General features: G+C 48.7%; 1 protein-coding gene across 3 annotated transcripts in view; it reads right to left on the bottom strand.

Annotated features, from left to right (window-relative positions):
• APMAP (adipocyte plasma membrane associated protein) overlaps positions 1–13,208 on the bottom strand; it is a 43,752-nt gene extending 30,544 nt beyond the window's left edge. For 2 of the 3 annotated variants that reach the window (XM_089307387.1, XM_002721540.6), the window contains exons 1-2: positions 13,073–13,208; positions 4,514–4,630 (exon numbers count right to left, since the gene is read on the bottom strand). Coding sequence is in view for 2 of the 3 variants with exons in the window: in XM_002721540.6 (XP_002721586.1) it covers positions 4,514–4,630; positions 13,073–13,164 (209 nt within the window). In the remaining variant the exon portion in view is untranslated. Of the gene's footprint in view, positions 1–4,513; positions 4,631–6,171; positions 6,288–13,072 lie in introns of those variants that run through there. The other variant, XM_089307386.1, reaches the window with a different exon arrangement.
• Positions 13,209–13,770: the final 562 nt, after the last annotated feature.

Genomic DNA, 13,770 nt, shown 5'->3' on the forward strand with positions numbered 1-13,770 from the left:
CGGCTTTGCAGGGCAGGTTGTTGGCAAAGCCCCGCAGCCTGCTGCTGATTTCACGCCCCCGGGACAGACACTACCTGCACCTGACTCCAGTCTGGAAGGACAGCTCCATGGAGCAGGAGGGTGGTGGGGTTAGCCAGACAGACCCCACCCCTAACAACCAGAGAGCCCCCAAGAGAGGAAGGCCGGGACATCTGTAGGCCAGGTTCATACAGAAAATACTCCTTGGAGGACTCTGGCCCACCAGGAACTCCACAGCCAGCACTCTGCCACTAGCCCCTGGCCCTCCCTCATCCTCAATCTTACATGAGCTGATGGTGTTGTTGTTGTTGTTGTTGTTTGTTTGTTTGTTTGTTTGTTTTTTATAGGCAGAGTGGACAGTGAGAGAGAGAGACAGAGAGAAAGGTCTTCCTTTGCCGTTGGTTCACCCTCCAATGGCCGCCGCGGCCAGCGCGCTGCGGCCGGTGCACCACGCTGATCCGATGGCAGGAGCCAGGTGCTTCTCCTGGTCTCCCATGGGGTGCAGGGCTCAAGCACTTGGGCCATCCTCCTCTGCACTCCTTGGCCACAGCAGAGAGCTGGCCTGGAAGAACCCGGTGTGCCAGCGCCGCAAGGTGGAGGATTAGCCTAGTGAGCTACGGCGCCGGCCTGAGCTGATGGTGTTTTTACAGCACTCTGTGCCTTTAATAATTCTAAATCCAACAATAAAAAGTTAGAGCCAGCGCTATGGTATAGCTGGTAAAGCCACGGCCTACAATGCTGGCATCCCATATGGGTGCTGATTCAAGTCCCAGCTGTTCAACTTCCAATCCAGCTCCCTGTTGATGTGCCTGGGAAAGCAGTAGAGGATGGCCCAAGTGCTTGGGTCCCTGCTACCCACATGGGAGACCTGGAAGACGCTCCTGGCTCCTGGCTTCCAACTTGCCCAGCTCCAGCCATTGGGAAGTGAACCAGTGGATGGAAGATCTCTCTCTCTCTCTCTCTCTTTTTTTTTTAAAGCCCATGCCTAACTACTTTTTATGTTTTTTTAACTTTCATTTAATGAATATAAATTTCCAAAGTACAGCTTATGAATTACAATGGCTTCCCCCCCATAACTTCCCTCCCACCCGCAACCCTCCCCTTTCCTACTCCCTCTCCCCTTCCATTCACATCAAGAATCATTTTCAATTCTCTTTATATACAGAAGATCAGTTTAGCATATATTAAGTAAAGATTTCAACAGTTTGCACCCACATAGAAACACAAAGTGAAAAATACTGTTTGAGTACTAGTTATAGCATTAAATCACAATGTACAGCACATTGAGGACAGAGATCCTACATGAGGAGAAAGTGCACAGTGACTCCTGTTGTTGACTTAACAATTTGACACTCTTGTTTATGGCATCAGTAATCTCCCTAGGCTCCAGTCATGAGTTGCCAAGGCTATGGAAGCATTTTGAGTTCACCGACTCTTATCATATTTAGACAAGGTCATAGTCAAAGTGGAAGTTCTCTCCTCCCTTCACAGAAAGGTACCTCCTTCTTTGATGACCTGTTCTTTCCACTGGGATCTCACTCGCGGAGATCTTTCATTTAGGGTGTGTGTTTTGTTTTTTTTTGTTTTTTGTTTTTTGTTTTTTGCCAGAGTGTCTTGGCTTTCCATGCCTGAAATACTCTCATGGGCTTTTCAGCCGGATCCACATGCCTTAAGGGCTGATTCTGAGGCCAGAGTGCTGTTTAGGACATCTGCCATTCCATGGATCTGCTGTGTATCCTGCTTCCCATGTTGGATCGTTCTCTCCCTTTTTTATTCTATCAGTTAGTATTTTCAGACACTAGTCTTGTTTATGTGATCCCTTTGGCTCTTAGTCCTATCATTATGATCAATTGTGAACAGAAATTGATCACTGGGACTAGTGAGATGGCATTGGTACATGCCACCTTGATGGGATTGAATTGGAATCCCCTGGTATGTTTCTAACTCTACCGTTTGGGGCAAGTCAGCTTGAGCACGTCCCAAATTGCACATCTCTTCCCTCTCTTATTCCCACTCTTATATTTAACAGCGATCACTTTTCAGTTAAGTTTCAACATTTAAGAACAACTGTGTATTGATTACAGTATAACCAGAATCTACAAAGAAATCAAGAAACTCCACAACATCAAAACAAACAACCCACTTAAGAGATGGGCCAAGGATCTCAATAGACATTTTTCAAAAGAGGAAATCCAAATGGCCAACAGACACATGAAAAAATGTTCAAGATCACTAGCAATCAGGGAAATGCAAATCAAAACCACAATGAGGTTTCACCTCACCCCAGTTAGAATGGCTCACATTCAGAAATCTACCAACAATAGATGCTGGCGAGGATGTGGGGAAAAAGGGACACTAACCCACTGTTGGTGGGAATGCAAACTGGTTAAGCCACTATGGAAGTCAGTCTGGAGATTCCTCAGAAACTTGAATAGAACCCTACCATACAACCCAGCCATCCCACTCCTTGGAATTTACCCAAAGGAAATTAAATTGGCAAACAAAAAAGCTGTCTGCACATTAATGTTTATTGCAGCTCAATTCACAATAGCTAAGACCTGGAACCAACCCAAATGCCCATCAACAGTAGACTGGATAAAGAAATTATGGGACATGTACTCTATCGAATACTATACAGCAGTCAAAAACAATGAAATCCAGTCATTTGCAACAAGATGGAGGAATCTGGAAAACATCATGCTGAGTGAACTAAGCCAGTCCCAAAGGGACAAATATCATATGTTCTCCCTGATCAGCGACTACTAACTGAGCACCAAAGGGGAAACCTGTTGAAGTGAAATGGACACTATGAGAAACAGTGACTTGATCAGCTCTTGTCCTGTTGATGTACAATGTAATACTTTATCCATTTTAGTATTTTTTGGTCTAGTACTACTGATTGAACTCTGTAATTAATACACAATTATTGGTCGGCGCCACGGCTCACTAGGCTAATCCTCCGCCTTGTGGCGCCGGCACACCAGGTTCTAGTCCCGGTCAGGGCGCCGGATTCTGTCCCGGTTGCCCCTCTTCCAAGCCAGCTCTCTGCTATGGCCCGGGAGTGCAGTGGAGGATGGCCCAAGTGCTTGGGCCCTGCACCCCATGGGAGACCAGGAGAAGCACCTGGCTCCTGCCTTCGGATCGGCGCGGTGCGCTGGCCGCGGCGGCCATTGGAGGGTGAACCAATGGCAAAGGAAGACCTTTCTCTGTCTCTCTCTCTCACTGTCCACTCTGCCTGTCAAAAACACACACACACACACACACACACACACACACACACAATTATTCTTAGGTGTTTAAATTTTAACTGAAAAGTGATCCCTGTTAGGAATTTTGAAAACATTATGCTGAGTGAAATAAGCCAGTCCCAAAGGGACAAATATCATATGTTCTCCCTAATCAGTGACAACTAACCCAGCACCAAAAAGGAAACCTGTTAAAGTGAAATGAACGTTATGAGAAACGGTGACTTGATCAGCCCTTGCCCTGACTGTTGATGAACAACTTAATACGTTATCCCTCTTAGTATTTTTGTTTGTTTGTTCTACTTAATACTTTTGGTTGAATACTGTAATCAATACAGTTATTCTCTTTCTGTCTCTGTCTCTCTACCTCTTTCTCTGTAACTCTGCCTTTCAAATACATAAATAAATCTTAATTTTAAAAGACACAATAAAAGGTTGACTCTTGCATATTATATGTCAATCTAAGGTTAGACCTGTGCCTACTTTGTATCTCTGTATCACCTACCTTAAGCACACTAGATGCTGAATACACTTTTAGTTAATTGAATTGTTTCTAATTAATTAGATGAACCGCTTCTAATTCCAATTTCCTGCTAATGTGCACCCATGGAGGCAGCAGTGATGGCTCATGTATCTGACTCCCTGCCACCCACACAGGAGACCCAGGCTTGAGTTCCTGGCTTCTGGCTTTGGCCTGGCCCAGCCTCAGCTGTGGTGGGTATTTGTGAATCAGTAGATGGAAAATCTCTGTCAGTCTCCGTCTCTATCTGCCTTTCAGATAAGTAAAAAATAAAATTTAAAAACTCAGGAACTAAATAAATCAGAGGATAGGTATTTGGTGTAATATTTCAGACAATGTGTGGGACACCCACATTCTATACCAAAGTACCTGGGTTCAAGTCCCATTTCTGCTCCCAAGGCCAGCTCCCTCCTAATGTGCACCCTACGAAGCAGCAGGGTAGTTGGGTCCCTGTCTCCCACACAGGAGACCTCGGCTGAGCTTCTGAGTATTAGCTTCAGCCTGGCCCAGCCCGGCTGCTGCAGGCATTGAGGGGTCAACCAGTGGGTGAGAGATCTCTCTCCGCCTTTGAAACAAAATTTTTTTAATAAATAAGAAAACCACAAGGCTCTACTTCTCATAACTTACCTCTCCGATCAGATGGAGTTAAGCACCCCTCTCTCCCTAGAGATTTCATCAGCCTATTACAGTTTCTCCAACAACCCTTCCCAGGGATCGCCGGGCAGCTCACCTGAGAGGCTGTGGATCTATGGGAGAATCCAGCAGCATCACAGCTCCAAGCAGGGGCACGGTGAGGGAGACAGCCAGCATCAGGAAGGTTACTCGGAAGACTCTGCCACTGAAGGAGCTGCCAAAAGCAAAAGACACCACAGAGTTAGCAGGCCTTGCAGAGAGGCGCACGGCTGGTCTGAGCACCCGGTCGCAGGAGCACAGCCACATGGCCACTGCAGGTCACTGACCTCTTGTAAGTAAACTTTAGCACTGTTTGCTAGGATTGGCAAACAACATCTTTCTTCTTTCCTGAAGAAAGGAATCTTCCAACTGTGTGGGACGCCCCAATCAACTGTTCCCAATTGTGAGCCCTTGGCCGAGCCCTACAAGGTCAAAACTCACTAAACTGCTGGGCACAAGAACTGGGAAGAAGAGTTGCAGTGGCTAGTAAAATGAAAATGCTGACTCACACTTAACAAAGGAGAGTCACTTTAAGGGCAGGTCTCCTGCCACTCAAATGTGCCTCACTGACTCTGTTCCGGTCATGGGGTAATCCAGGTGCTGGTCCTCACGGCCAAGCCGCCGGTCAAGCATCTGCCAGCTGGTTCCTCCACTCCCAGAGCCTCGGGCTCCTCACTGTGCCTTAACAGGTTGGGTAGGGCAAGCTCAGTGGCCTGCCACCTCTGAACACGCATCAGAAAATAAAGCAAATCCTTCCCTTTCTATTGGAAATGAAAGACTGGGACAGGGCGACAGTGGCTCTCATAAAGTGCACTCCTGCAGATGCTTTGAACGCCACAGCCGAAGAGCACTGAATACTACCAGCGCCTCAAGTGCCTGGAAACAGTGTCCCCCCAAGAGCCTCCAGCAAGGAACACGGTCCACTGACGCTGACCCTTGAATTCAGCATGGCTGACACCTGTCTAGACTTTGTTTTTTAGAAGCAGAGAGACAGACAGAGACAATAAGAACCCATCTGCAAGTTCACTCTCCAAATGCCTGCAATGGCCAGGGCTGCACAGGGGCTGAAACCGGAAACTCAATCCAGGTCTCCTATGTGGGTAACAGGAACCTCACTACTTGAGCCATCACCAACTGCCTCCCATGGTGTGCATTAGCAGGAAGCTGGACCGAATCCAGGCACTGCAATATGGGAGACAGGCACCTCAACCAGTGACTAACCTGCTAGACCAAACACCTAACCTACTTCTGAGAACCATAAAAAAATGAATCTGGGCCAGCACTGTGGCACAGCAGGTTAAAGCTCTGGCCTGAAGTGCCGGCATCCCATATGAGCGCCGGTTCTAGTCGCAGTTGCTCCTCTTCGAATCCAGCTCCCTGCTATGGCCTAGGAAAGCAGTAGAGGACGGCCCAGGTCCTTAGGCCCCTGCACTCACGTGGGAGACCTGGAAGAAGCTCCTGGCTCCTGGCTTTGGATCGGCACAGCTCCAGCCATTGCGGCCATCTGGGGAGTGAACCAGTGGATGGAAGACCTCTCTGTTTCTACCTCTCTCTGTAGTTCTGTCTTTAAAATAAATAAAATAAATCTTTAAATAAATAAAGCTGTGCTATTTATGCCACTAAGTGCGTGGTATTTTGTTTTGGCAGCCACAGAAAATTACTATGTTTTTCCAATTAAACTAATTTCCACAAAATGTAGAAGCAGCTTTCCATTACCTCAACATAACTCAGGCTGTGAGTAGAGGAAGAATTCTGAGGAGCTGGAGAGAAAAAGCCCAGATTTCCTTGCATACACTGCTAGTAGAAACACGGATGTTAAAGACTCTGCTGGTGAGATCTGAGAAAGAAATGAGAAGCACGGCAGACAACAGAACTGTATCTTCTTAGAGAATCCCTCACTCATCATGAACAGACTGTTATCAGACAGGCAGGCACTAAAAGTGCTGCCACAGGGCTGGCGCTGTGGTATAGTGGGTAAAACCTCCCCGCCTGTGCCGGATCCCATATGAGCACTTGTTCTAGTCTCGGCTGCTCCTCTTCCAATCCAGCTGTCTGCTGTGGCCTGGGAAAGCAGTGGAAGATGACCCAAGTGCTTGGGCCCCTGTACCCACGTGGGAGACCCAGAAGAAGCTCCTGGCTCCTGGCTTTGCATTGGCCCACCTTCAGACGTTGCGGCCAACTGAGGAATGAACCAGTAGATGGAAGACCTCTCTCTCTCTGTCTCTCCTTCTGTCTCTCTGCCTCTCAAATAAATAAATAAATCTTTTAAGAAAAAAATGCTGCAGGTAAAGGCTCAGAATGATGCCAGGAATCTGTAATGAGAAACGAGTTAAGCAGATCCTCGTAAGAGTGGAAAGAAGCTTGGCTTGAAACATGTCCTGCAGTTACACAGAAAGCACAGCACTGGACATTTAGCTGAGGACATCTCCAAACACAGTGTTGAAGGTGCAACCCGCCCTCTCCTCCAGAGAAAAATGGGCATAGCACCTCTTCTCCTTTCACACTGGCCATTTGCTACTGAGGATTCTAATGTGTTTATTTCCCTTTTGATAATTTTCCAAAAACTAATTTTGTCCCTAACTTCCTTCTTTTTGCTCACAGGGGGCTCAGAATCTTCACCCAGGAGGGGTGAGAGTCTTACTCGCTTTGTTCCGTAGGAAAGGAGGTGTCCCAAGTCTCATAAACCCAAACAGAATGCTGCAAACCCAAGCTCTTGGACAGGGTAGGTGGCCAGGAAGGGAAAAGCCAGGTCGACCCTCCTCTCCCTCTCCTGCCCAAACTCCAGCCCACAAAATCCTTGCCTTATAATGTGACTGATTTAAACCAGGCAAGGAAGTTCAAGAACCACAGGCATGCAAATGACTATCAGGCACTGATCAACTGTGACCCAACATGAAGCAGCCAAATGCATCTGGAGAGGCCTACAGCAAGGGAAGGGGTGAGGGTCATAAGAATGAAAAAAAAAAAAAACATACAAATCAGAATATGCTACACCATGCAGAAAGCAGGCAGCGAAGGGCCCAGCCGGCTTGCCCACGACCCTCTGAACTCAGAGAGCCTGACTACGAGCCAGAACCAATTCTCACCACTAACCAATAGCAACACAGCCTGCCAACACCAGAGGATGGGGCAGAGGGCACCCAGACTGAAAGCCTTTGGAAACTCTGTAAAAGTTCATGGTCATTTGCCAAGCCTGGGTATTTCCTACAAAATGAATCACACAACCTGCGACCTTTTGTGGTCTGCTCCTGTACCTCAGCAGAACATTTTCCAGGTACACCCAAGGTGCAGTATGCACCACCAGCACATGGCTTCTTTACGGGCTGAAGAAGATTCCATCGCATGTGTACACCACAATCTGTCCATCCACTCACCTGCTGATGGACATCTGTGTGAGGGGCAAGCTGAGAGCACTTAATTGGTACAAGGTGTTTTTATGGGGTGATGAAAAGCTAGTGAAACTGAAGAGCTGGTGGTTGTTCAACACTGTGAACACACAACCACCGAACCTTAAATGGTTAACTGTATAAGGGGAATTCCACCTCAACTAAAAAAAATTAGTGATAAACATATTCTACGGGTTTTTTTTCTTGCAAATTGTTGAATTCTTTACTTAGTATAGAGTTGGTCTTCTACATATAAAGTTAATTGAAAATGGATCTTAGTGAAGAATGGGACTGGGAATGTGAGAAGGTGGAGAGGGAAGAGGGGGAAGGGTGGAAGGGTTGGGGGAGGGCGGGTATGGTGGGAAGAATCACTGAGTTCCTAAAGTTGTACCTAGGAAATGCATGAAGTTTGTATTCCTTAAGTAAAAGGTTTCTTTGGTTGGGGGGGGGGGGGGGATGTTCTAAACAGATTGTGGTATTGTTGCAAAGCTCTATAATTACACTAAAAACCAATGGATTGGATATTGTTAAATGGGTGAGTTTTATGGTATGTGACTCACATTTCAATAAAGATTTATTTGGCTCCCCTAGGTCAGTTGCCTCTCCAGAGGCCACCACACTCTTTAACTTAAGGAGTTCTCTTGAAAGGAGCTCCAGTCTTTCAACACAGGGACAGAACAAGGCACCCGTCCAATGAGGCAGCGCTGGTCACAAGTACAAATGGCAGAAGCGCCTCCGATAATGTGGTTTCTTTAAAACCAGAATCCCAAAGACAGACAACCACACTGAAGAGGCAGGCAGTGAGGATGTGCGGCTGCGGGCCCAGCCACTCCAGTACTGTTAAGGAAGATGATGCAATCGGCACCCTGGCCCCAGTGGAGGAGTTGTCCCTGGGGGAAGCGTTGTGTAATCTTTCACCTTAAGGTGCCAATCTGACTGAGTCACTGCTGTGTTTTTCCCTGCCTAATGTGATTCTACCGAAAACAGAGTCTTCTCATTTGTCTCAAACTGCTAAACTGTTAACTTTCCTTTACCACACCACCTGTTGCATTTTAAAAAAAACGGTTTACTCATCTCCTTCAGGGCCTGGGAAGCCTCGCGTAGATATCTGATTGGCCCTTGACAACACGTTTTAAAAAAGCTCAGTTTTGTCCACATCAAACCTCCTGCTGGCCCTGAAAAGTAGAAAGGCAGCCAAAATCTGGGAACAACCTCCTGACGCCCACATCACATCACCCATCCCCGCAGGGACCCCGCAGTGATGCCCACTCATAGTCACCTGGAAGCCACTGGGTCTACCATTCCCAAAGGCAGCGGCGCCTGCTTCTCCTACCTCAACGTGACCTGAGCAGCTTTAACAAAGTCTGGAGAACTGTGGTCTGGGAGGTCCAGAGTGGGCCCGAGAACCTTATGTCTTCGCAAGTTGTTCTCAACCTGCAACTGGACACCACAAGCCTCCTCCAATTCCCCTCCCTTGCCTGATCATCACACAGCCTCTACTGGAGAGGTCTCTGGCCAGGTTCTAGAACCATAGCTTCAACACAACTCCTTACGCACAGCTATCGGATGGAACTTTCTGTGATGACAGAAATACAGCTGCCACCAGCCATGTGTGGTTAGGAGGCATGTGGGACAGAACCAGCTCGTGATATAAATGAGGTAAACGTGGTTCCTGGACCCCTGGACCTCTGGACTGGGTGCCACACTTAATTCTAAACCAAGGTTCTAAAGTTTGCCAGAGCCCTCCTCACTGTTGGGTCCTGCAAACTCAGTCTACAGCTCCTCTGCCTTCTTTCCATGTTTGCCTCTCTCCAGCTATGCACACCGCGCTATTCTAACTTAAATAAAGGATGCTGCATTCATCCGTCTTCATTTTCACTGACAAAGCATCACATGGTCCCATCCTGTGCCGACACATCCAGGTGCAGTCTGAGGAATCAACCTGTTTGTCTCCAATCTCTCGGGAGGACGCCCATCACCCTGAAATATCCTAGGTCTCTAAGGGCAAGGGCACAATCTGGGTGCTGCAACAGGACCTGACAATTACCAGTGGCCTGGCCACAAATTACAAAATGCCCTCTAATTGCACCAGCTACATCCAAAAGGTATTCTCTAATGCTTCCTGCACACCAGGAACCAGGGCCTTGAACCACGGTGGGAGTCTCGAAGCACAGACTCTAAGACACCAAAACTGACTGCGGTTTTTGTAGAAAATTTTTTAGTCCCAAATCCATGAGACACCAGCAACTTGAGGTGTCAAGCTGAGCCCTGGAACATAAGAGATGGTCAAACAGCAAGAAGGCCCCTCTCCAGAAGTGACTGTATCTTGATTGTTTTTATTTTTCATAGTCTTTAGACCAAATGTGTTATTTTATCCTTGGAAAAAAAAATTCACCAGAAACAAGTTAAAGGAGCCATTTGGAAACACACACCCAGCACGGAGCTGAGCAGAGAAATCAAGATTCCTGAGTCCTTATGAAATCATGAATTGATGATTGCCCAGTTTCTCCACTCTGCCCTTCACTCTGCAATCTTGAAAAGGAAAATGGGAAGTGGATGGGGTAGAGACCTTTAATTAGTCTAGAATCCTTCAGAACATTATTTTTTTAAAGCAGCTCTTGACTTCTCAACGTACTCACTCTTTACTCCTAAGCAATTATATACGAACGTTAAACAGTTCCCTTCCTAGACAGAACTATACTCCAAAAGGGAAGGAACGGTTTTAGGGAACAAGTATCCTTTCAACATAGTCTGTAAAGTTCTTGGGGAACCTTATGTCAAAACATCATGATAAGCTTGTCCTGGTACGTTAAAGTGCTTAGCTCATCTATGTTTCACATGGGGGGGGGGGGGGATTTAACAACCAAACTCTGTTATAGCCCAAATACAGAAATTCAAGAGCTTTGTATAGAATCTTCTTTCTAAAGCATCATTTTAAAAACATGCTTCTTAATCAATTCTATCCTCCTGCATTTGTCTTCATTTCTCTTCTGACTACACTACTCTCTAACTCTATATAAACCGTCTCACTCATGCAATGCCTTTACCAGTAGCTCACACTACCTTCCAAGCCAAGAATCGGGAAAAGAGCCAGCCAATTTTTCTCGAGGGGATCCTTCCACTGGTAAAATCTACTATCACACTTCTGCTGTGTCAGCTGTATAATGTCTTTCCAGGCTTTCTTTATTCCACTGAGCACATCCAGAGTTTATTCTAACAGTGTTGTACTACTTTAGATTCCTTTACTGCACCCACCGTACACAGGGTTTTCCTGGCTGACTCTGAACTCAGACGACTTACCAGAAATGACCATAAATGAAATGAACGATACTGAGGGAATTACATAACAAAAACAGTGACAGTGTTATAATAGCAAATGTGGAAAGAAATGGGGGATGACAGGCACTTGCTTTGAAAGAGACTCCTGGCAAACACGTGGCAAAGGGATCAGCAGATTAAGAAGAGAAAGAGAAAAACACAGGAAAAGTAGGATGATGTTCACGAGCAGAGAGGTCAAGAAAGTATCTTTTACTTAAACAGAAATGTGAAAGGCACATGTGTAGATGAACACAGATGGAAAAGTTCAGGTGGCAGATGACTTTGAAGCGTGCAATTTACCCTGTCATTAAGAAAGAAATCCCCAGAGAGAAGCTGAAGAAAACAATGTAATTAAGTCTGTCCCCCTGCTCTGGGGCCAGAACAGCCCACCTGAGAGTTGGACACCCCCCCAACAAGGGCCCGCGGGTGCTCTGTGCCTGGTTTTCCACACACTGCACCTCAGGACAAACTCGAAGCCAGCTGCTCTTCTCTCTCTCATGTTTTCACAAGTAAACCATTGCCACTGGGTCATCAACAGAAGCTTACTTCACAATATCCACAGTAAGCAAGTGACCAACTTGTCCCAGCTTGCCAGGGTTAGCACTAACGGGAAACTGGAGTGCACAGCAATCCAGGAGGGTTGTCACCCGACAGGACAGGTGATGCAGCTGCTTCCTGATCCGACCCAGGAAGCCGACCACCAGGACTTCTCCCCAGTCGCCCTCCTGGAGCCAGGATGCTCCTCTGCTATGGTTCTCTCTCAAAATGTGTGCCTCCACCACCAGACGAACAAACCCAGTCCATGCAACATCGGCCTCTCCTCTCAGCACACTGCTGATGACTAACATATCTATCACATTTCCATCAGCATATAAATCAGTCAGCGCCACCCCTGAGCTTGGCCAGGGAGGTCTCTAGGTCCTCTCTCAAAATTCAAAGTTATGGGGGCCGGCGCTGTGACACAGCGGGTTAAGCCACCGTCTGCGGCATCAGCATCCCATATGGGCACCAGTTCGAGTCCTGGCTGCTCCACTTCTGATCCAGCTCCCAGCTAATGCACCTGGGAAAGCAGTGGAGGATGGGATGGCTCAAGTGCTTGGGCCCCTACAACCTTGTAGGAAACCAGGAAGAAGCTCCTGGCTCCTGGCTCCTGGCCTCGGCCTGGCCCAGCACTGGCTGTTGCGGCCATTTGGGGAGCAAACCAGCGGATGGGAGAGCTATCGCTCTAAATCTGTCTTTCAAATAAATTAAAAAGAAACTTAAAAAGAAATTCAAAACTATAAAGTTCAGAACCCAAACCTGGAAAGCGAATTGGAAGTATCTCATATTGAAAGCTATGTTTAAGGAGCACGTTTCAATTTTTAGCTAACAAAACCGGGCACTAAAATCCTGAAACAGCGAGGGTGGGCACAAAGGCCAGAACCCCGAAACCTCACAGACGAGGGCACCCAGTCAGAAAACACCTGCAAGGCTTGACTTCAACATCACTTCTGTTTTCCGAAGTGGGGACCGGGGGCCGAGAGCATAAGAGCAGGTGCGGCAGCCAGCTCTCCGAAGGGCCACGAGAGGAGACGGGGCCCAGCATCTGCTCCTAGAAGGAGGTCGGGCAAGGACGCGGCCACCCGGCTACCCTCGGCTGGGACCGGGTGGACCAGCAGGAAGGGCAGCGCGCAGGGGCGCCCACAGCCAGGGAGAGGCGAGGCAGCGGACGCCCTGGGGTGCCGGGCACGAGGGGTCGGGAGCGGCGCCGGCGGCCCCAGGACCCGGCAGATGCACCCTGGCTGTCCTGGCCGGTGTCCTCCACTGCAAAGCGAGTTATCCGAGAGCGCTCTCGCTGCGCACCTGACACCCTACCTCCCCTGGTACTGGGGTCGCTGTCATCCCCCCACCCTCAGGCCCCGCCTCCAGCACACCTGCCGTCCTTAGCTTCCGGGGCCTGGCCATCGTCGGTGACCACCTGCGGCCGCAGGGGCCTGCGCTGCCGCAGCCCGTCCGCCTCGCTCATGTTGGCAGGACACACCAATTCAGCCCGCAGCCGCCTCTGGAAATGAGCAGCGCGGGCTCGGACTCCCGCCCCGCCCCGCCCCACGGCGCCCGGAAATGACGTATGATCGAGGAAGGCCAATCCGCAGCGTCGTCCCCGCCCCTTTCGGGCGGGCTCTAGAGAACCAGCTCGCGCCTTCTGGTATCCCGGGCGCTGAGGCCGTTCCAGAGCGAGTGCGGGCACCGCTGCGGTGCCGCTCCGTCTCGGCCTGAGGGGTCCAGAACGCGGCTGGCTGTCCCTGCACCTGCGCTCACCGCCTCATTCTGACGGCGAGACCCGCATGATCGCTTCACGGCGCGGTGCGGATTCTGTTAGCGGAGAGAAGCGGCGGGAACATGTTTCCCTGTGGTGGGGGACGCGGCAAGGCTGGGGCTTAGGGTTTTTGGGGGAAGGTTACTACGGACGTCAGGGAAAGTTTATGAAAGGTAAGTAGAGGCAGAACCGGCCAAGACCAGTGTTGTAGGGAGCCCGCAACAAGGGTCTTTGCCGGTGCCGGGAGAGCACGGCGGGCAGACCGCAGCCCAGGTCCCTGCCTCCCTCCCTCAGCAAAGCTAGGCCAATGGCAGA

The sequence above is a fragment of the Oryctolagus cuniculus genome, chromosome 11, assembly GCF_051225735.1.
Source record: "Oryctolagus cuniculus isolate XC-2025 breed Fujian yellow rabbit chromosome 11, ASM5122573v1, whole genome shotgun sequence".
Taxonomy (NCBI): domain Eukaryota; kingdom Metazoa; phylum Chordata; class Mammalia; order Lagomorpha; family Leporidae; genus Oryctolagus; species Oryctolagus cuniculus.